Source organism: Monodelphis domestica, chromosome 4, assembly GCF_027887165.1.
Source record: "Monodelphis domestica isolate mMonDom1 chromosome 4, mMonDom1.pri, whole genome shotgun sequence".
Lineage (NCBI taxonomy): Eukaryota > Metazoa > Chordata > Mammalia > Didelphimorphia > Didelphidae > Monodelphis > Monodelphis domestica.
Genome location: NC_077230.1, coordinates 449,468,614 through 449,492,687, shown reverse-complemented (window position 1 = coordinate 449,492,687; position 24,074 = coordinate 449,468,614). Strand labels below are relative to the sequence as shown.

Below are 24,074 nucleotides of genomic sequence, written 5' to 3'. Positions count from 1 at the left end.
AGTCTGACTTGACTCTCCTTTCCCAATCAGACCATGCCATTCTCCTACTCAAGAAATGCCAGTGACTCCCATTTGCTCTGGAATTCATGGGTCCAACTATGTGACTCTGAGCAAGTCACCTAATCACCACTGTCTAGTCTTTCCTGCTCTTTTCCTTTGGAACCGATACACAGTACTGATTCTGAGACGGAAGGGAAGGGTTTAAAAAACAAAGAATTCATGAGTCTTCCTCTGTTCAGCATTGATAGGCCTCTCTACCTCATTCCAACTTCCTTTTACACAGTGTTTATTCATTACAATCATTCAGTTGTCCTTCTGATATTTCCCCTCATCTTCCTTCATCCTTGAACTCTTTTGGTAGTTCTCATGGCTTGGATTCCCCAATCTCTGATCACTCCTCATTACCCACCTCCTTCAATTCCTTCCTAGCTCTGTGTTGCCCATGGATCATGGCCACTTTTCCCTCCTAGTTCTGTTGACCTTCTCTGCCTTTTCCCCATGAGTTCAGGCTATGATTGAGAGAACTCAAGGACATTCCTCTTAGGGCTATTGTCACTGTGGGGTATGTGCCTGGTTTTTCTCAGCTACAAGGGTCCCGTTCCCCTAGAAGAGGCCACAAAGGAAATTTGTGTATTTCATTTCATCTCTTTCAGACTGGGAGTCCAGGTCTAAGACCAAGAAGGAAACTCCACAATAAGGCATTCCTGAGGAAGAAGGAAGCAAAAAGATTGGTCTTGCATTCTGCTTTTGGAGAAGTAGAAATTGATGAAAACAAATTCTGTGGAGAAATCAGAGAAACCAGGAGTCACATTTGGGGCATTTCATCTTTACTCATTTCAGAAAAGTACCAACATGTATACTGGAGAGAAATTCTACAAGTGCCCTCAATGTAGGAAAGCTTTTAATAAAAGCTCAAAACTCATTTTACATCAGAGAATTCATGTTGGAGAAAACCCTTATGAATGCAATGACTGTGGGAAAGGTTTCCGTCATAGGTCAAAACTTAACATACATCGGAGAGCACATACTAGAAAAAATCCTTATCAATGCAATGACTGTGGGAAAATGTTTATTAATGACTCAAAACTTATTTTGCATCAGAGGATTCATACTGGTGAGAAGCCTTTTAAATGCAATGATTGTGGGAAAGTCTTCAGTCATAGGTCAAAACTTATTATACACAAGAGAATTCATACTGGTGAGAAACCTTTTAAATGTCATGATTGTGGGAAGGCCTTTATTCGGAGTTCCCACCTCCTTCAACACCAGAGAATTCATACTGATGAGAAGCCATTTCAATGTCATGATTGTGGGAAGGCCTTTAATCAGAATTCCCACCTCCTTCAACACCAGAGAATTCATACTGGTGAGAAGCCATTTAAATGTGATGATTGTGGGAAGGCCTTTAATCAGAATTCCAACCTCTCTGTTCACCAAAGAATTCATACTAGTGAGAGGCCGTTTCAATGTAATGATTGTGGTAAGGCCTTTAATCGGAGTTCCCACCTCCTTCAACACCAGAGAATTCATAGTGGTGAGAAGCCATTTAAATGTGATGATTGTGGGAAGGCCTTTAATCAGAATTCCCACCTCCTTCAACACCAGAGAATTCATACTGGTGAGAAGCCATTTCAATGTCATGGTACTGGGAAGGCCTTTAATCCGAATTCCAACATCTCTATTCACCAAAGAATTCATAATATTGAGAGGCTATTTAAATGTAATGATTGTGGGAAAGCCTTTAAACAGAGTTCCCACCTCCTTCAACACCAAAGAATTCATACTGGTGAGAAGCCATTTCAATGTCATGATTGTGGGAAGGCCTTTAATCAGAATTCCAACCTCTCTGTTCACCAAAGAATACATACTGGTGAGAAGCCATTTCAATGTCATGATTGTGGGAAGGCCTTTAATCAGAATTCCCACCTCCTTCGGCACCAGAGAATTCATACTGGTGAGAAGCCTTTTAAATGTAATGATTGTGAGAAGGCCTTTAATCGGAGTTCCCACCTCCTTCAACACCAGAGAATTCATACTGGTGAGAAGCCTTTTAAATGTAATGATTGTGAGAAGGCCTTTAATCGGAGTTCCCACCTCCTTCAACACCAGAGAATTCATACTGGTGAGAAGCCATTTAAATGTGATGATTGTGAGAAGGCCTTTAATCGGAGTTCCCACCTCCTTCAACACCAGAGAATTCATACTGGTGAGAAGCCTTTTAAATGTAATGATTGTGAGAAGGCCTTTAATCAGAGTTCCCACCTCCTTCAACACCAGAGAATTCATAGTGGTGAGAAGCCTTTTAAATGTGATGATTGTGAGAAGGCCTTTAATCAGAGTTCCAACCTCCTTCAACACCAGAGAATTCATAGTGGTGAGAAGCCATTTAAATGTGATGATTGTGGGAAGGCCTTTAATCAGAATTCCCACCTCCTTCAGCACCAGAGTATCCATACTGGTGAGAAGCCTTTTAAATGTAATGATTGTGAGAAGGCCTTTAATGGGAGTTCTACCCTCCTTAAACACCAGAGAATTCATACTGGTGAGAAGCCATTTAAATGTAATGATTGTGGGAAGGCCTTTAATCAGAATTCCCACCTCCTTCAGCACCAGAGAATTCATACTGGTGAGAAGCCATTTCAATGTAATGATTGTGGTAAGGCCTTTAATCAGAGTTCCAACCTCCTTAAACACCAGAGAATTCATACTGGTGAGAAGCCATTTAAATGTAATGATTGTGGGAAGGCCTTTAATCGGAGTTCAAATTTAATTGTCCATCAGAGAATTCATACTGGAAAGCTCATTAAAAAATCATGAATGTGGTAAAGATTTCAATAAGAGAACAAACTTCCTGGTACATCAGAGAATTCACATTGGTGAGGAACCTTATAAATATGAAGGCTGTGAGAAAGTCCTCAGTTTTCAGTCATATTTTCTTGACCATCAGAGGGCCCATATTGGTGAGAAACTTTAGTAATGTGATGAATATTCCAAAGGGCTCTGTAAGCATCTAGGACTCATTGATCATCTGATCATGTTAGATATAAACCTTTTCCGTACGCTTCTTGTGAGAATGTTTTGGTACAAAATACAAAATTTTCTACATTAGAAAACTTGTGCTGAAAAAAAACTTTCATTTTAAAAAAAAGTTTCATTTGGCTGTATGATAATCATGAAATACGTTTCTGTTATGTAGCCCAATAATGAATTCAATTTTTTATTTCATTCTTTACCTCATTTTTGACACTCAGATAATACAAACCATTTATATTTATTATTTTTATTAATATATTTTCTCCTCTCATTTATTCCCACTTTTATATAGGATTGATATTTTTCTTTATATATTACAAACAAGGAAATGCTTTCTAGTTTGAATGTCACTTCATCTTGATATTAATATTCAAATTTCTGACGTATAATAAAATGTGATTTTTAGAATAATTGCTTATTTTAAAACTAGGGATTGTTTATCTTCAATGGTTTTTAAAACTCATAAGTGTTTTTGTTAATTGAGACATTCCAAATGTCTTATTTTAATAAGAAATTCAAACTATTTCTAAAATTTTAGGAATTTCAGTTTATTTTCAATAATTTTCTTTTTATTCTTTTTGTCAATACCATCATTCATTTATTCATTTATAGAAAAAACATATAATGGGGACAGTAAATGGACAAGTTCAGTAGCAGGAATAAGGGAACATTGCTGAACAGAATATGTCCTCTGTTGGTATATCCATACAATATCTGCACATTAGGTGGATTGTCTGTAAAGGGCTGAGGAAGAAGAGATGAGTTTGGATCTGTACTACTAGGGGCAGATGCAGACTAGTAGTAAATGGGAAGAATTGGGTGTTTAAGGAAATGATAGATTTCCAGATAATGGAGGTAGATAGTTTTGAGTGATGTTAAGATCAAGCATATAATCAACTTTATGGATGGCTAAGTCACCAAGACAATGTTAACTTGGATGTGGAGAGGCTAAAGAAATGGGCGGCCATCCTATTAGAGGGGGTATCACCATGGATGCTTCAGACTCGTAGATGAGAAGGCGATTGAGTTGGAGGAAAAAATGATGTTGTGAGCACTGGAATCCAAGAGAAGGGAAAAAAGTCTCTCAGTTTTGATGGGTTTCCCCCCCTACTATATTGCAATTCTCTCCATTTGCTTTACAAGTTACACTTGAATGGTTCCTGCTGTCCATGGATGAATACCAGTAGTGAGGAGGTGCCAGTTTTGTAAAAAGTTTTCCAAATGATTTTAATTCCAGGTTTCCAAGCAGGCTTCACAGTGTCTTTTGGAGTGGGAGAACTTGGCAATATTCCAGAGAGATTTTTCCATTTTGTCCCAGAAGATGCATTTAGACAAATCGTGTAGACTTCCTCATCTTACAAGGGGAGCCCTCATACACCTTACAGCTAATTTGGGGAGGAGGCAGAGAACTTTTCCCAGTAGGGGCCCTACTCTCCCCACATTCTTTGTTGTCCCTATAATCCATGAAAGTGAAAGATTCATAAGACCTGGCAAGAGAAGATGGGAAAGGCGGATTTCCTCCATTGATGAAAACCATATAACATGAGAGCTGCCCATAGAGGGTAGAATTGGCTTGGTGGGATAGGGTAGAGGGATGTTGTTTCTTCACAGGTTAGTAACAGAGAAGTAACTGATCCCTCTTTGGGGATGTTGCACAGGGTCGGGAGAAGATAACTTCCAGCTCCAACTCTAGGATTCTCTGTGGTTCAGGATCTTTGGGCTAGATTCAGTCCTGGGGAGTACAACTGTTTCTGTGCTATGTGGCTGGCTGTGCATATCAATCCATTTCCTGTCCAAGAGTTTCATTTGAGGGTAGTCTAGCCCCTCTAGAGGCCAAAGGTTGTTCTCCCATCCATGGGAGGTGTTAAATTTATTTGCGCTTGTGACTGAAATATATTAATTAGGCCTTTGCCAGGGAATTAAATTCTAAATCTCAAGATGAATTACTAAAGTAAATGGAATTTATGATTTATTTATTTACAATTAGGGGAAGATTATATAGAGAGAGACAGAGACAGAGAGAAATCAGGATTGGGATTATTCTGATATCAGTTAGAATTTCTAAGGCCCGGGGGAGGGGTGGGGGGGTCAGTCTCAAGATGATGGGCCTTTCTTAAGAGATTTAGATCTCTGGGTCAGACTTTCACTCACCAAAGGAAAAGCAGTCTGAGGTCTCCTGCAGGAGTTCCTCCAGAGGTCCAGTTCCTCTAGTCCAACTCTGTGTTGGATAGAGGAGTCAGAGTATCCTCCATCCAACTCGAATCTTGATTCAAAATATCTTCTTCTGTCCTCTGATCTTTTTAAAGATCTTTTTCTCGTGTCACGTCCAATCACAGCAGATGCTCCTCTCCAGGACTGCCCACTCTTTAGTTCACACTGTCTTTAGTTATATTATCTATTTTTGGTTATTTTAACACCTTTTTTATATTAGTTCACCTTTTGTAGTTACTTAACACCTATTGTAGTTAAAATGAGTAGATTGACTTAAAATACTGAATCACCACCTTTTTGTAGATTAACATCTAAAAGTAGATTGTGAATTACAATTCAATCTTCCCAAGAAAGGAAGACCCAAGTGCCTTCATTGTTAGAATCAAGGGATGTAAAGGGGTCAATTTAGGGGTTTTGACTAATATATCATCCTTATGGTCACCAGAGATTCATTCAAATCCCAATAAAAATATTCAAGTCAGGGAATTTTTTATGTTGGTTTAATTAATATAGAGGGAAGGAATTAAGAACAGAGAGGGAAAAGGGTATAAGATTTCTCCAGCCAAGCCTGAGCCAAGCTCTTCAGAGATCTTGCAATCATGAAGCCTCCTCCCAAGATGAGGGACCTCCTAGGAGGAAAAATAGGAATCAGCCTAAACTCCAAGAGAGCTCAGGAAACAGGCCTCACCTGACTCACAATATTAAGCTTCGCCCAGTTACTGTGTCAAGGACACTCATCACCAAACCGGGACAATAGCTACAGCCATGCCAAGATGCCCAGCACACTGCCTCAAGCCACCTCTCCACCAAAAGAGAGCTGGCAAGAGGAAGTGCCGTGAATATATACTTTTTTTAATATCACTTCCTGCATCTCACATGTACCAATGGTAGCTTAAGCTTGACTTAGGACAGCCTAGGGCATCTGTCAGTTGTTTCAGATTTGTCACTTGATGGCACATATCAAAGAAGGGGTGTAGACATTCCCATTTTGTTAGGATTTCCCAGAAAGTGCCCTCCTACTCTAGGCAGTCACACACAGCAGAATGTGGGCCTCTTGGCAAAGGGAGAAAGGACTACAGAGAAGGCCCAGGGATTCTTCCCTCTCTGACTGTCCGGCCGAAGCTGAAGGGCCCTTTTCCCTCCTATACTATTAAGGTTTTGGGCCTGAGTAATGTAATATTTATAGAGGAAATGGGTGGGATATGAAGAACAGGAGATCCTGAAGGTTTTGGAACAGGGAATGGAGGAGTTGAGGGGAGAGAGGAAATATGGCTGCTAATGAGGGAATAGGAGATACCCCCTGCTGAGGCTATTTTTGAAAATGATAGCCTGAGGGGACATCTTCTCTATTTGGATTGATGTGGGAGATACCCCAGAGCAGGAAGGCATGGGACACTCCTGAGGGACAAGGCTCCCTCCAATCTTAGTTGCCCAGCAGGGGTCAAGGACTATTGATTGTTGAGTAACTGTCCTGAGATTCAGCTCCCTCTATGTCCCCTGAAATGACAGTCCTCTTATCTGACTGCAAAGATAAATTTTAATAACAATGTTGGATTGGGGAAGGTATCAGGGAAGAAGAGGGATTTCCCTAGATGAGGTTTACTCTCTCTCAGCTTTTGAGCTGAGGCCATGTCTCACAGAGGGATGGAGGGTTTCTTTTATTCCTGTCTATGCTATTCTGTGCTAGTTTTCTTAAATTCAAAGTCTTAGCAGTAGACAGCAAGAGGAAGAAAAGTTCTGATCTTCAGAGGTGGTTTGGCCTGTCTCTTCGGGCTGATGCCCCTAAATACTGGCCTTACAATCCAAACTGTTTCCACTGAGTCCTTTTGTCCGATGAATATGATCACAGGGATCCAGGTAGAGCACACAGTTGGGAAATTCATGAATAGAGGTACTTCTATCTAGAAACAGGAAGAGAGTGCTCCTCACAAGACCAACTTCCACTTCCAGTTGCCCCTCCCCCCACCAACTGCCATTCTTGTCAATATCTTGTCTCTAACATTCCAACTACTGTTTGTTCCACCTGACAGGCAGAAAGTCCAAAACTTGCTTTAGTTTTCCTTTCCACTGTAATGGCCAGAGGTTAGACTCTCCCAGGGCTTGAGAAGAGCAGCCAAGAGGATGAAGATGAGAAGGAAGTTAGCTACAGAGCTGGAGAGGTCAGGAATGGGATGTAGGATGTTGACAGAGGTCAGGAACTTGGTGAAGGGGTTAGAGGGCAACAAGAAGCTAAGGAAAGAGATAGGGAATGGAGAGGAGGAAAGATCAGGCAGGGGGTAGAGAGAAAAGGGAATATTAAGAAGGATAAAGCAGAGAGGGGAGAAGAGAGATTAATGAGAGTAGCTGGCATTGACATGGGACTTTAAGGCTGGCAAAAGGCTTAAGAGGAGCAGCCTCATTGGATACTCAAATGACCTCTTGCATTATTTATAATGAATTCATAAAATAAAGAAACTGAGGCTCAGAAATGTCATGGCCTGACTAGAATCACACAGCTTCTCTTCTGGACTTAGTGCTTCTGTGAAGAAGCATCCAGTCAGAGGAAGAGGACACAGGGACAGAATTATTTACAATGTAAGTCCAGAAGGTCAGTGAGTTTCCAGAGTAAATATGTTTCTGTGGCATATCTGGCAGAGGAAGGACAGGGGCCAGGAGTATAACCTGGACTCCAATATCCTGCTGCCAATGGCCCTAAGAATTCCTACCAGCATGGAGGGAGACCATATGGATAACCTTCACCAGAGACAACTCTGCTTTAAATGCAACATAGCCAGTTCCTTTGACACTGGTTTGATGTCCTGCTCTCTTCCTTCTTTTGGAATTTGGCAAGCCAGCAATGTTGAGTGCCAGGATTCTTGGGTGTGGTTGATTAATTTGGTTTTAAAATATACTTTAATAACAATTCCAATACAACTGCTTCCTTTGGACTACTATGATTCTGTTTTATACATTAAAAAAAATTGTATCCCTGCAAAGTAAAACCCCTCTGAGGTACCACATATTATTTCAGGAAAGCCTCTGTCACCCTTCCCATCACTCCCTTCTCCCTCTTTATGGCCTGTGAAGGGTCCTTGCCAAGGCTCTGGCTGATTCTTGCATGGCCCTTTGCCCTGTCTCCCCCTCACACACAATTCTGTGAAAGGGAATTCTTTATTCCCAGTATCTATTTTGAGTTAACACTCTAGTTAACACTAACCCCTACTTAGATTGTGAAGACAGGATTAACTCTCCTTTGTCTACATTTGAATTGAATCAACAAGATTGAACACAGGTAAGAAGCTAACAAGGTACTTAGAGAACTCACAAGTGACTTACTGATAGAGCTCCACCCTTTTAACTCAGTCCCAAACTTGTGAATATGATAATCAGAGTTTAAACCCTCAGAAACTCAATCAGCCAGGAATCTGTGAACCTTGTTGATGAGTATTCACCCCCCCCCCCAGAAGATGAGAAATGGTTCCTATGAGCACTGCCCCCTGAGCAGTGCTGGACAATTTGGAAACTGTGACTGGCCCCTGTGACGAGAGATAGGGACAAAAATTCACTATAAAAGCCATGAATTCTTCAGTTTGAGTCAGTCTTGTGGAGATAGACTCCTGACTGGAGAGAGTTTTCAAGGGAGCTTCACTGGAGACTGTGCATTGGATCCAGGGCTTAGAGCTTGGCTTCAACTTGGATCCTGACTCCTAGACTACCTTGCGAGGGGAGTGAAAGGTTGACTCTGTTCCTAGTTTCTGGAGAGACTAGCTTCCATCTTGGAGGAAGCTGTATGGTTACTGACTACAGGCCTTCCTGGTTGAGAGCTAATTAACTTCTGCCTGGATTAAGATAGGATGGATAACCTCTCTAATCCCCTCACATTTCTCTTCTTTATTGTTTCTTCTCTATTTGTAAATAAAGTTCTGACTCAAAGTATAATAAATATTGGTGAACACATAATTTCATAAAAGTATTGTCCAACCATTAAATTCAACCTTTATAGTTCCAGATATAGAACTGTAAAAGAACATAGGAGGAATGCACCACATAAAAGGGAGCTGAGTTGCCTTTCTTCCTGAGAGTCTCCTTCAGGCCTTGTTATTTGTTTTCAGTTGTTTCCCATGATTTACAGAACTTCACCACCCTGGGCCACAGAACTGCAGGCCTAACCCTCTACTGCTGCTCTTGCTATGGGCGTGTGGCAGCCCCTGCAAGGGTCCAGAACACCAGAGCACTCCATCAGAACTTGGGTCCTCAGCTGAGACCAAGCTGAAAACTTCTGTGCATGTACCCTCATTAAAGGGAGTCTCTGAATCTACCAGTGATCTTTGATCCAATATCGATCCTGACCACCATGTTGCTGTACCCTGGCCAGGGTACAGATCTCCTGTATGACAGAGCAGTCCAAGCCTAGAACTCCATCATACCACAAAGTTGAAGATTGTAATATTCTTCTCTAAGACTACACACACACATGTATACACACATATATGTTCCCTTTTCTTTCTCATATAGTATGTGGAGTCCGCGGTACATCTTTGCCACCTATCTACCTGCCACCAAACTCTTACCTTTGGCAGCAGTCACACACACACCAGTAAACTAAGCCTCAAACTTGTCTGAGTGTTAGGTAGATGTCTTCCCAAAGAATGTGAAGACTTCCTCAGCTGAATGGGCAGATGAGAACCATTTCTTACAACAGTCATGAAGGCAGTGGTTGAGGCAGGGCTAGGTTTTAGGGCTCTTAGAGTTTGGTTAGACATTTTAAAAAGCCAGGGTCTTCCACTTTGCAACCGAAATATTCTAAGTCTGGGAGCAGGAGGGCAAACAGCTCTCATTCCTAGCCACTTTTTCTTTAAGAGAAATGGGCTGTTTTAAGATCACACTCAACCATCTGAGCCTTTCCCACTAAATCCTGGCTACAAAAAGGCTGTCACCAATAGTGAATATTGAGGAAATCTATTTACTCAACCAAACCCAAACCACAAAATAGATGAATTGCAAAAATTAGAGTATGGAAAACATGGCTCCCCAACTGGGATCAAGCAATTTAAGTTCAACCAACAGTCAGGTTTTCCATATCATCCTGGGGAAAATTCTCAGAAGTCTTTAGAGAAGCCAATGGAAATCAGTGGATATACTGAGGAGCTAGCTATCTCTACATATCTGTAAGAGATCTCTCTTTTTCCTTTCTGGTGACTTTTTATAAGAAAGAACAAAGAGGGAACAGCCAGGTGATTTAGTGGATTGAGAGCCAGGTTCAAATCTGGCCTCAGACATTTCTAAGCTGTGTGACCCTGGGCATGTCCTGACCCATCCCAGTTGGGCCCCTGGGCACCTCCTGACCCAGGCAGGCTGTCTCTGGTGTTCACCCTCTGAAGGGACTGCCTGGTCTTCACTGCTCAGCCTGACATGGCCTTCAAGGCTTGGTTCAAGCCCTGCCTTTTCCCTGCCACCTTCCCCAACCAGCCAACCACACCTTCTGCAAGACTCCCTCTCAGATGATCCCAGACTCTCCTGCTCATAGCTCCTGGCTGCCTGTCGTCTCACTTCTTTCTGATGGCTAGTAGCAATTTGTTTCCTTCTTTGAAAACTTCCAATTGCTTAGAGATAGTATCATTATAGATGTTGATCATAAGGTTGTTTTGGATTTCTTCATGCACTGCTTTTCCTTCTTATAGAAACAAATTAATCTTCTTTCACAGTTTCATGTTATGTCTCATTAAGACTTTTCCCCATCATATGTGTAAAAGATTTAATATCATATTATTATTATCATTACTAATAATATTATCATATTATTAGTAAGTGTGCCCAGAACTGGTGAAGGACTAGGCTTCTAAAGACAAAAACAGTCACCTCACGGAAGGAGCTCACATTCCAATGATGCTCATCCAAGATATAGAGGGCAAGTGGAGGCACTGGTTTTGATTGGAACTAGGGAAGAACTCTGGCATGAGGTAAGATTTTAACTGATAAAAGAAATTCTAATCAAGGTAAAGGATAATGTTGTTCAAGAGAAACAGCAAATTTGGAAGAAGAGATGGGCTATGGAGAAAAGCATCTTTATGTGCAATGTTTCTACATTAAAGATAATTGAACTCATGGGTCTGATCAAACTACCATGGACAGAGAACAAGTATAGAGAGCCTTTTATGAAGAAGCAAAGATGGTCATATGAACAACATGACAAACAGATCTTTTCTTTCTCTACAACCCCTTTAATCTCTCAAAAGTATTTTATATAAGACATAAAGCAATGATAGCTGGCTTTATAATGGGGACATCGAAAAGGTTAGGGACAACCAGGAACTGATGCTTACTGATTCCAGCTGCATTACATGCTCCTGGCAGCAAGTTTGTACTAACAGACCCAAGGGCCCTCTAGACATTTGTGTCATGACCACCCTTATACCTTCCCTTTCTTTCCAAAGCCATGGAGACCCTGGCTCTAGGATATGGAAGTTTGCTGGGCAGCCAGCTTGACCACAGCCCTTCCAGAGCGAAAGCCTGCCAGGGAAAACTGACTCTGAACCACTAGTGCCATATTTTATTACTATATATAAAGTAGAGAGGAAGATTGGGGTTAGTGGGCAATGCTCGAACCTTACTCTCAAGAGAATTGTCTGAAAGAGGGAATAATATGCATACTTAGCTGGATTTAGAAATCGTAATCTTGCTCTACATGAAAGTAGGAAGGGAAGAAAATAGAAGGAGGTTCTAAAGGATGTGTGAACTAGGGGAGGAGGTGTTCAGAAGCAAAATATTTTTGAGTAGGGATAGGGTGAAAGGAGAGAGAAGGATAAATAGGGAAAATTGGATGGAGGGAAATACATAGTAATCATAACTAAGAAATATTACAGCAAAATTCTCTGATAAAAGCCTCATTTCTGAAATACATAGAGAAATAAGCCAAATTTGTAAGACTGTAAGGCATTCCCCAATTGAAAAATGGCCAAAGGATATGAATAATCACTTTCAGAAGAAGAAATCACAACTATCTAAAGTCATGTGGAAAAAAAATGCTCTAAATCAACATTGATTATAGAAATGCAAAAAGAACTGCTTATAATGGGGAAAAGAAAAGAAGAGTTCCTAGTAAGGACAATAGGAAATTCAAGCTTCCCATTGTTATCATACTTCTCAATATGTTAGCTAAAGGAATTAGAAAATAACATTAAGAGAATAACTATTGCTAGATATAATTTGGAAGTATTTCTAGTTGCTGCTGCTATTTTTGCTCTTTTCCCAATTACATGCCCAATGCACTATAAAACTGGGCAGTCTTTGATCCCTTAATACCATTACTAGGTCTGTTCCAGTGATATAAAAAAAGGGGAGAGAAAAGGTGCCGCGGTCGTAGTCCAGCCCCACTTGCAACTCCAGGGTTCCTGACAGGTGGCAAAGGATCAGTCAAAATAAATAAAATAAAATAAATAACAAACAGAAGGCAGCTTAATCATTATGGCCATGGGACTGCTTTGCATCTCAGCTGCTCTGACATTTCCAGGCTTGGGATTATTTTTATATCCATATTCTCGGCATGCAGACACACAAAATCAAAGAGAGATAATTGGAAAAGTGATAAATCAACTTTTAACAAATCTCTTGATTAACATTCTATATTCTTGTATTGTGATTACAGACAGAATAAAGGTTGCGCACAAGATCAATGATTTCTGTCACAGGTGGCTTAATTTTCTCATTACCTTGTGAGAAGTTTTGAGCTTACAATCCATCAAGGAAAATTATGGATTGCTTTTAATACAATGGAATAATTAATCAGCAGTTCATAGAAGACAATTCAACAATCATATCATGGAGGCTGAGGGGTCTGGGAACACAATTCAAATTTAGACTGGTGGCTTCTAGGGAGTTACTGATTTGTGGGATCGAGTCACTGAGGCATACTGAAGCTTCATGTACTTGTACTTTTTTTTTTTTTAAATATATTTTATTTGGTCATTTCCAAGCATTATTCATTAAAGACATAGATCATTTTCTTTTCCTCCCCCCCCCCCCCCACCCCCCATAGCCGACGCGTAAGTCCACTGGGCATTAGATGTTTTCTTGATTTGAACCCATTGCTTTGTTGATAGTATTTGCATTAGAGTGTTCATTTAGAGTCTATCCTCTGTCATGTCCCCTCAACCTCTGTATTCAGGCAGTTGCTTTTTCTCGGTGTTTCCACTCCCATAGTTTATCCTTTGCTTATGAATGGTGTTTTTTTCTCCTGGGTCCCTGCAAGTTGTTCAGGGACATTACACCGCCACTAATGGAGAAGTCCATTACGTTCGATGATACCACAGTGTGTTTGTCTCTGTGTACAATGTTCTCCTGGTTCTGCTCCTCTCGCTCTGCATCACTTCCTGGAGGTTGTTCCAGTCTCCATGGAACTTCTCCACTTTATTATTCCTTTTAGCACAATAGTACTCCATCACCAACATATACCACAGTTTGTTCAGCCATTCCCCAATTGATGGGCATCCCCTCATTTTCCAGTTTTGGGCCACCACAAAGAGCGCAGCTATGAATATTTTTGTACAAGTCTTTGTGTCCATTATCTCTTTGGGGTACAGACCCAGCAGTGCTATGGCTGGGTCAAAGGGTAGATATTCTTTTAGCACCCTTTGGGCATAGTTCCAAATTGCCCTCCAGAATGGTTGGATCAGTTCACAGCTCCACCAGCAATGAATTAATGTCCCTATTTTGCCACATCCCCTCCAGCATTCATTACTTTCCTTTGCTGTTATGTTAGCCAATCTGCTAGGTGTGAGGTGATACCTCAGAGTTGTTTTGATTTGCATCTCTCTGATTATAAGAGATGTAGAACACTTCTTCATGTGCTTGTTAATAGTTTTGATTTCTTTATCTGAGAACTGCCTATCCATTTCCCTTGCCCATTTATCAATTGGAGAATGGCTTGATTTTGTGTACAATTGATTTAGCTCTTTATAAATATGAGTAATTAAACCTTTGTCAGAGGTTTCTATGAAGATTTTTTCCCAATTTGTTGTTTCCCTTCTGATTTTAGTTATATTGGTTTTGTTTGTACAAAAGCTTTTTAGTTTGATGTAGTCAAAATTATTTATTTTACATTTTGTGATTCTTTCTATATCTTGCTTGGTTTTAAAGCCTTTCCCCTCCCAAAGGTCTGACATGTATACTATTCTGTGTTTACCCAATTTACTTATGGTTTCCTTCTTTATGTTTAAGTCACTCACCCATTTTGAATTTATCTTGGTGTAGGGTGTGAGGTGTTGATCTATTCCTAGTCTCTCCCACACTGTCTTCCAATTTTCCCAGCAGTTTTTATCGAATAGTGGATTTTTGTCCCAAAAGCTGGGATCTTTGGGTTTATCGTATACTGTCTTGCTGAGGTCGCTTTCCCCCAGTCTATTCCACTGATCTTCCTTTCTGTTTCTTAGCCAGTACCAACTTGTTTTGATGACTGCTGCTTTGTAATATAGTTTTAGGTCAGGGACTGCAAGGCCCCCATCATATGTGTTTTTTTTCATTATTTCCCTGGATATCCTTGATCTTTTGTTCTTCCAAATGAACTTTGTTATGGTTTTTTCTAAATCAGTGAAGAAGTATTTTGGTATTTCAATGGGTATGGCACTAAATAGATAAATAAGTTTGGGTAGGTTGGTCATTTTTATTATATTGGCTCGTCCTATCCATGAGCAGTTAATGTTTTTCCATTTGTTCAAGTCTAGTTTTAGTTGTGTGGCGAGTGTTTTGTAGTTGTGTTCATATAGTTCCTGTGTTTGTCTTGGGAGGTAGATTCCTAGGTATTTTATTTTGTCTAAGGTGATTTTGAATGGGATTTCTCTTTCTAGTTCTTGCTGCTGAGCTGTGTTGGAGATATATAGAAAAGCTGATGATTTATGTGGGTTTATTTTGTATCCTGCAACTTTGCTAAAGTTGTTGATTATTTCAATTAGCTTTTTGGTTGAATCTCTAGGATTCTTTAAGTAGACCATCATGTCATCCGCAAAGAGTGATAACTTGGTCTCCTCCTTGCCTATTTTGATGCCTTCAATTCCTTTATCTTCTCTAATTGCTACTGCTAGTGTTTCTAGTACAATGTCAAATAGTAGAGGTGATAATGGGCATCCTTGTTTCACTCCTGATCTTATTGGGAATGCATCTAGTTTATCCCCATTGCAGATGATATTAGCTGTTGGTTTTAGATATATACTGTTTATTATTTTTAGGAATGACCCTTCTATTCCTATGCTTTCTAGTGTTTTTAATAGGAATGGGTGTTGTATTTTATCAAAGGCTTTTTCTGCATCTATTGAGATAATCATGTGGTTCTTGCTAGTTTGCTTGTTGATGTGGTCAATTATGTGGATGGTTTTCCTAATGTTTAACCAGCCCTGCATCCCTGGTATGAATCCTACTTGATCATGGTGAATGATCCTTCTGATCACTTGCTGGAGTCTTTTTGCTAGTATCCTATTTAAGATTTTTGCATCTATATTCATTAGGGAGATTGGCCTATAGTTTTCTTTCTCTGTTTTTGACCTGCCTGGTTTTGGAATCAGTACCATGTTTGTGTCATAAAAGGAGTTTGGTAGAACTCCCTCTTTGCTTGTTATGTCAAATAGTTTGTATAGTATTGGGATTAACTGTTCTCTGAATGTTTGATAGAATTCACAGGTGAATCCATCAAGCCCTGGGGATTTTTTCTTTGGAAGTTCTTTGATGGCTTGATGGATTTCAATTTCTGATATGGGATTATTTAAGAATTCTATTTCCTCTTCTGTTAGTCTAGGCAGTTTGTATTTTTGTATATATTCATCCATTTCTCCTAAATTGGTGTATTTATTGCCATATAATTGGGCAAAGTAATTTCTAATGATTGCCTTAATTTCCTCCTCATTGGAGGTGCTGTCCCCCTTTTCATCTTTAATGCTGTGAATTTGCTTTTCTTCCTTCCTTTTTTTAATTAGATTGACCAGTACTTTGTCTATTTTGTTTGTTTTTTCAAAGTACCAGCTTCTTGTCTTATTTATTAAATCAATAGTTCTATCACTTTCGATTTTATTAATTTCTCCCTTAATTTTTAGGATTTCTAATTTGGTTTTCTGCTGGGGGGTTTTAATTTGATCGCTTTCGAGTTTTTTCATTTGCATTTCCAATTGATTGATCTCTGCTCTCCCTTGTTTGTTAATATAAGCATTCAGGGATATGAATTTACCTCTGATTACCGCTTTGGCTGCATCCCAAAAGGTTTGAAAGGATGTTTCGCCATTGTCATTTTCCTCGATGAAATTATTAATTGTTTCTATGATTTCTTCTTTAAACGGTTTTGGAGTATCATATTGTTTAATTTCCAATTGGTTTTAGATTTGGTTTTCCATGTACCATTACTAATCATTATTTTTATTGCCTTGTGATCTGAGAAGGCTGCATTCATTATTTCTGCTTTTTTGCATTTGTGTGCTATGTTTCTGTGACCTAATGTATGGTCAATTTTTGTGAATGTGCCATGTGGTGCTGAGAAGAAGGTGTATTCCTTTTTATCCCTATTTATTTTTCTCCATATGTCTATTAATTCTAATTTTTCTAAGATTTCATTAACTTTTTTTACCTTTTTGTTATTTGTTTTTTGATTTGATTTATCTAAATTTGATAATGGTTGGTTTAAGTCTCCCAGTAGTATGGTTTTATTGTCTATTTCTTCCTTCAATTCTCCTAGTTTCTCCATTAGAAATTTGGGTGCTATATTATTTGGTGCATACATGTTGATTAATGATATTTCCTCATTGTCTAGAGTCCCTTTTAACAAAATATAATTACCTTCCCTATCCCTTTTGATCAGGTCTATTTTTGCATTGGCTTTATCAGATATCATGATTACCACTCCTGCCTTCTTTCTATCAGTTGAGGCCCAGAAGGTCTTACTCCATCCTTTAATTCTGACCTTGTGGGTGTCAACCCGCCTCATGTGTGTTTCTTGAAATCAACAAATGGTAGGGTTTTGGATTCTAATCTATTCTGCTATTCGTCTACATTTTATGGGTGAGTTCATCCCATTCACGTTCAAAGTTATGATTGTCATTTGTGGACTCCCTGGCATTTTGATTGCCTTCCCTAATTCTAAGTTTTCTTCTTCGGCTCTACCTTTTAGTCCAGTGATTTACTTTGAATCAGTCCCCCTTGTCCCCTCCCTTGATGTTTCCCTTTTTAGTCCCTCCCTTTTTCTTCCCTCCCCCTCCCCCTCTCTTTCCCTCCCTTTTTGTTCTCCCTCTCCCCCTCCCCCCCTTGGTTTTCCCTTCTCCTTACCCCTGTTGGGTAAGATAGAATTCAAGATCCCAATGGATCTGGATGTTTTCCCCTCTCAGAGTTGATTTCCCTGAGATTGAGGTTTAAGTACCCCCCCCTCTCTTCTTCTCCTTCTTATAGGAGTTTTCTTCCCCTCCCCTTCCCATGTGAATCTTTGTGTGAGAACGATTATTCTATTTGTTCTTTCTTTACCCCCTATTTATACATTACATTTTCCCCACATATTAGTATACATAGATTGATATAAATGTAGTCCTTATAGAAGAGAGTTTGAGTAAAAGAAGAAGGTAACATTTTTCCCCTTTCCTTAATATTTACCTTTTCAGGTATTCCTTGCTCTTTGATTTTCGGTATCAAACTTTCCACAGAGCTCTGGTCTTTTCTTTGCAAAGAGTTGGAAGTCTTCTATTTTGTTGAATGCCCATACTTTCCCTTGGAAGTATATAGTCAGTTTTGCTGGGTAGCTGATTCTTGGTTGGAGACCCAGCTCTCTTGCCTTTCTGAAGATCATGTTCCATGCCTTACGATCATTCAGAGTAGAACTTGCAAGGTCTTGTGTGACCCTGATTGGCATTCCTTTATATCTAAATTGTCTTTTTCTGGCTTCCTGTAGGATTTTTTCTTTTGTTTGATAGCTTTGGAATTTGGCAATTACATTCCTGGGAGTTGTCTTTTGGGGGTTTAGTGTAGAAGGTGTTCTGTGAACTCTGTCAGTGGCTGTATTGCCCCCTTGTTCTAGAATCTCTGGGCAATTTTCTTTGATTATATCTTGTATCGCCATGTCCAGTTTGGTGTTTATTTCTGGCTTTTCTGGGAGTCCAATTATTCTTAAATTATCTCTTCTCCCTCTATTTTCCAGATCTATCACCTTGTCGGTGAGATATTTTATGTTCTCTTCTAATTTCTTGGTGTTTTGGCTTTGCTTTATTAGTTCTTGCTTTAAAGCCTGGTTTTTTTTTACAGTTTGGTCAAACTGGTTTTGTAGATGCGTGAATTTCTTTTGCATTATTTCCCACTTTTCCTCCCAGAGGGCTTCCATCTTTTTGGTCATTTCTGATTCAAATTCTTCATGGGTTTGTGGAGAGTTTCCATTTCCTTTGGAGGATTTTGGAGCATTTTCTTGTATATCTTCTTCTATCTGCTCTGTATTTTGTATTTTGGCTCCATAGAATGTGTCCAAAGTCGCCCCTTTCTTCTAAATTTCTTGGTATTTTGGGGCTTCTGTGCTTCTGTGGAGTTTGCCATCTCTGAATGTGGAGGATTAGCTTTTCTTATCTCTGTCTGGTGTTCAGAGGCTTTAGTCCTGGGCAGATTGTCGGTTCTATGAGCTTTCCCTGGGTTAAAATGAATATGCCTCACTGGAACTGGAATGGAAGGGTCGGACCACGAGGCCACACTCTCCCCCCGGCTCGCTTTCCGGAAGTTGCCTTCAGAATCGCTGGCCGTGAGGCTGTTTCGTCGGCCTACGGGGGGATGGGCTGCAGCTTCCCCAAGCTCCGAGGGCAGGGACTTTCACTGAGACTTGGATAGCAGGATCCAGCCCGTGAGGCTGTCTTGCCAGCCCTGAGGGTTGCTGTTGTTTCCACCGCTCTTTGCAGCGGGAGCCCCAGGCAGTAACTTTCACTGGGACTCGGATAGAGCGCCCTGAGGGTTGTTGTTCTGAGGACCCTGCTCTCTGAGCCGGGCTGGGCTGCGGCTTCCCGGAGCCTCGGACTCTGCGCTCCTACCCCTGAGGTCCGAGTGATCTCGGGTTCTGGCTTTTGAGGGGAGCCGTACCTTTTGAACCAGGTCCAGGTCCAGGAGGAGGGTTCCCACGGTCTGTGCTGTTGATCATTTTGAATTTCGGCGCCTTAGGAGCTTATAGTTTGAGATTGGTCGGGAAGGGTTTTCCGGAGATCTGAACTTTAGCTTTCTCTAAGCCGCCATCTTAACCGGAAGTCTCAAGCTTCCCATTCTTATCATACTTCTCAATATGTTAGCTAAAAGAATTAGAAAATAACATTAAGAGAATAACTATTGCTAGATATAATTTGGAAGTATTTCTAGTTGCTGCTACTGTTTTGTAAGGCCAGTATTTAGGGGCATCAGCCCGAAGAGACAGGCCCAACCACCTCTGAAGATCAGAACTTTTCTTCCTCTTGCTGTCTACTGCTAAGACTTTGAATTTAAGAAAACTAGCACAGAATAGCATAGACAGGAATAAAAGAAACCCTCCACCAGCCTGTGAGACCTGCCCTCAGCTCAAAAGCTGAGAGAGACTCAAACCTTATCTAGGGAAATCCCTCTTCCTTCTTCCCTGATACCTTCCCCAATCCAACATTGTCATTAAAATTTATCTTTATTTAAATAACCGCAGTCAGATAAGAGGACAGTCATTTTAATGGACATAGAGGGAGCTGAATCTCAAGATAGTCATTCAAGTATCAATGGTCCTTATTGGACCCCTTCTGGGCAACTAAGTCTGGGGGGAGGCTTTCCCTCAGGAGGATCTGTGTTTACCTATTCCGGAGTATCTTCCACATCAATCCAATAGAGAAGATGTCTCCTCAGGCTATCATAAGTGGCCCATTTCTTGGGAAACCCATTTTTCAAAAATAGCCTCTCAGTAGCGGGCATCTCACTCCTTTTCCCTCACCAGCAGCCATATTTCCTCTCTCCCCTCAACTCCTCCATTCCCTGTTACAAAACCTTCAGTATCCCCTGTTCCTTATATTCCACCCATTTTCCCTATAAATATTACATTACTCAGCCCCTGAGTACAGGAGGGAAATGGAGCATCTCCTTCAGCCTCTCTGCTCAGAGTTTAGCTCGTTCCTCTCTGCAGACAGACAGAGAGGAAAGAATCAGGCTTCTCTGCAGTACTTTCTCCCTTTCCCAAGAGGACTATGTTCTGTGTGTGACTGCCTGGAAGAGGAGGGCACTTTCTGGGACATCAGGCTCAGGAAGGATCACCTGGCCATCACTCCAGGCTGGCCTTATTGGCTAGAATGAAAGGGGTCCTTCTCTGAGGAGACACAGGAAAATCCTCTGTGAAGATTGGATTTAGCTCTCCCCTGATTGTTACAATCAAGATACTTAGCTCTTCTTTTATTGTGAAGATTAAATTGTAATCCCTGTGAATTTTTGATTTTGGCCACCCTGATTAAATCTTTAAAATCCTAACAAAACAAGGTTGTCTACACCCCTATTTATGGATCAAATGTTGAGAAGGATGCCCAATGACCAACATGTTCTATCAAGTGACAAATTAGAAACAACTATCAGACCCCCTGGGCTGTCCTAAGTCATGCTTAAACTACCATTGATACATGTGAGATGCAGGAAGTGATATTAAAAAAAGTCTATATATTCACGGCACTTCCTCTTGCCAGCTCTCTTTTGGTGGAGAGGTGGCTTGTGGCAGTGTGCTGGGCATCTTGGCATCATGGCATGGCTGCAGCTATTGTCCCGGTTTGGTGATGAGTGTCCTTGATACAGTAACTGGAAGAAGTTTAATATTGTGGGTCAGGTGAGGCGTGTTCCCTGAGCTCTCTTGGAGTTTAGGCTGATTCCTTTTTTTCCTTTACCTTTCCTAAAAACGTCATCCTCCTAGGAGGCCCCTCATCTCGGAGGAGGCCTTGTGGCTGGAAGGTCTCTGAACTACCCTTGGCTGAAGGCTAGGCCAGAGAAATCTTATACCCTTTCCCCTCTCTGTTCTTCTTCATTCCTTCCCTCTATATTAATTAAACTAACATACAATTCCCAAACTGACTTGAATATTTTTATTGGGATTTGAATGAATCCCTGGTGACTATAAGGATAATATATTAGTCAGAACCCCTACATTTACCCCTTACATCCTCTGATTGTAACAATGAAGGTACTTAGCTCTTCCTTTATTGGGAAGATTGAATTGTAATACACAATGTAGTTTTAGACTTTAATCTACAAAAAGGTGGTAACTCAGTATTTTAAGTAGATCTACCCATTTTAAATGCAAAAGGTGTTAAGTAGCTACAAAATGTGATCTAACCAAAAAAGGTTTACTCAAACCAAAGAAGGTATGAACTAAAGAGTGGGCAGTCCTGGAGAGTAGCATCTGCTGTGATTTGTGTGAAATTTAGGGGAGGTGACACAAGAGAAAAAGATCTTTAAGAAGATCAGAGGCCAGAAGAAGATATTTTGATTCAAGATTCGAGTTGGATGGAGGATTCTCTAACTTGGTGTTGGACCCGAGGAACTGGACCCCTGAAGGAACTCAGGCTGGAGACCTCAGACTGCTTTTCCTTTTAGATGGTCACCATTGGTGAGTGAAAGGCTGACTTAGTGACTGTGCCTTTCTCAGAGGTCTAAACTTCTGAGAGAGTCCCATCGTTTTGAGACTTTTTTCTCCTGGCTGGGGCTTAGAAATTCTGATATCAGAAGAAGCCAGATCTCTCTCTCCCTCTCTCTCTCTCTGTATACATACATATACATATACATATATATATATACATATACATATACATATATATATATATATATTCCCTCTATTATAAATAAACTACCATAAATTCTATTTACTTGAGTAATACTTTTTGGGATTTAGAATTTAAATCCCTGGCGACCACCTAATTAATATTTCCATCTCAACCACAAATAAATTTAATACCTCCCATGGATGGGAGAACAACCTTTGGCCTCTAGAGGGGCTAGACTCCCCTCAAATAAAAGTCTATTGAACTTGTCCTTTTACCTTACCCATTAAAGGGCTTTGCTGTAGATGAATGATGGAATTAACAAAAATCATGAAAAGAAAATTATCGAAAATAAACTGAAATTCCTAACATTTTAGAAATAGTTTGAATTTCTTATTAAAATAAGTCACGTAGAATGTCTCATGCAACAAAAAATTTATGATTTTTAAAAATCATTGAAGATAAATAATAAACAAAATCCCTAGTTTAAAAATAGGCAAATATTGTAAAAATAATATTTTATTATAAGACAGAAATTGCAATATTAACATCTAGATGAAGTGATATTCAAACTAGAACACATTACCTTGCTTGAAATATGTAAAGATAAATATCAATCCCATGTAAAACTAGGAATAACTGAGAGGAGGAAATATATTTATAAAAATAATAAATATAAATGGTTTGTATTTGATTGTCAAAAATGAGGTAAAGAATGAAATAAAAATTTGAATTCATTATTATGCTACTAAACAGAAACACATTTCATGATAATCATACAGCCAAATGAAACTTGTGGACCGAAGTTGTTTTTTTTTTTCAGCACGAGTTTTCTAGTGTACAGAATTTTGTATTTCGTACCAAAACATTCTCACAAGAAGCGTACGGAAAAGGTTTATATCTAACATGATCAGATGATCAATGAGTACTAGATGCTTACAGAGCCCTTTGGCATATTCATCACATTACTAAAGTTTCTCACCAATATGGGCCCTCTGAAGGTCAAGAAAATATGACTGAAAACTGAGGACTTTCTCACAGCCTTCACATTTATAAGGTTCCTCACCAGTGTGAATTCTCTGATGTACCAGGAATTTTGTTCTCTTATTGAAATCTTTACCACATTCATGATTTTTTAATAACCTTTCCAGTATGAATTCTCTGATGGACAATTAAATTTGAACTCTGATTAAAGGCCTTCCCACAATCATTACATTTAAATGGCTTCTCACCAGTATGAATTCTCTGGTGTTTAATGAGGTTGGAATTCTGATTAAAGGCCTTCCCACAATCACTACATTTAAATGGCTTCTCACCAGTATGAATTCTCTGATGTTGAAGGAGGTTGGAAATCCAATTAAAGGCCTTCCCACAATCATGACATAGAAATGGCTTCTCACCAGTATGAATTCTCTGGTGTTGAAGGAGGTGGGAATTCTGACTAAAGGCTTTCCCACAATCATGACATAGAAATGGCTTCTCACCAGTATGCATTCTCTGGTGTTTAAAGAAGTTGGAATTCTGATTAAAGGCCTTCCCACAATCACTACATTTAAATGGCTTCTCACCAGTATGAATTCTCTGATGTTTAAGGAGGTTGGAAATCCAATTAAAGGCCTTCCCACAATCATCACATTTAAATGGCTTCTCACCAGTATGAATTCTCTGGTGTTGAAGTAGGTTGGAACTCTGATTAAAGGCCTTCCCACAATCATGACATTTAAAAGGCTTCTCACCAGTATGAATTCTCTGGTGTTGAAGGAGGGTGGAACTCTGATTAAAGGCCTTCCCACAATCATGACATTTAAAAGGCTTCTCACCAGTATGAATTCTCTGGTGTATAATAAGTTTTGACCTATGACTGAAGACTTTCCCACAATCATTACATTTAAAAGGCTTCTCACCAGTATGAATCCTCTGATGCAAAATAAGTTTTGAGTCATTAATAAACATTTTCCCACAGTCATTGCATTGATAAGGATTTTTTCTAGTATGTACCCTCCTATGTATATTACGTTTTGACCTATGATGGAAACCTTTCCCACAGTCATTGCATTCACAAGGGTTTTCTCCAACATGAATTCTCTGATGTAAAATGAGTTTTGAGCTTTTATTAAA

At 39.9% G+C, this 24,074-nt stretch overlaps 2 protein-coding genes across 2 annotated transcripts; one reads left to right on the top strand and one right to left on the bottom strand.

The window, feature by feature from the left end:
• Positions 1-770: 770 nt before the first annotated feature.
• Positions 771-3,009, top strand: LOC130458921 (zinc finger protein 845-like). The gene has a single exon (XM_056825942.1). It carries the CDS (start codon positions 853-855, stop codon positions 2,815-2,817), a length of 1,965 nt encoding a protein of 654 aa, XP_056681920.1. The 5' UTR covers positions 771-852; the 3' UTR covers positions 2,818-3,009.
• Positions 3,010-22,490: 19,481 nt separating this feature from the next.
• LOC130458920 (zinc finger protein 852-like) lies at positions 22,491-23,861 on the bottom strand (the record flags this gene model as incomplete). Its single annotated transcript, XM_056825941.1, has 1 exon — positions 22,491-23,861. A coding segment is annotated over one exon (780 nt), but the record flags the coding sequence as incomplete, so codon positions are not given.
• Between the last annotated feature and the right edge of the window lie 213 nt (positions 23,862-24,074).

Excerpts from the sequence above, each read along its gene's own strand:
- LOC130458921 (XM_056825942.1), top strand. The coding sequence starts at position 853 with ATGTATACTGGAGAGAAATTCTACAAGTGCCCTCAATGTAGGAAAGCT.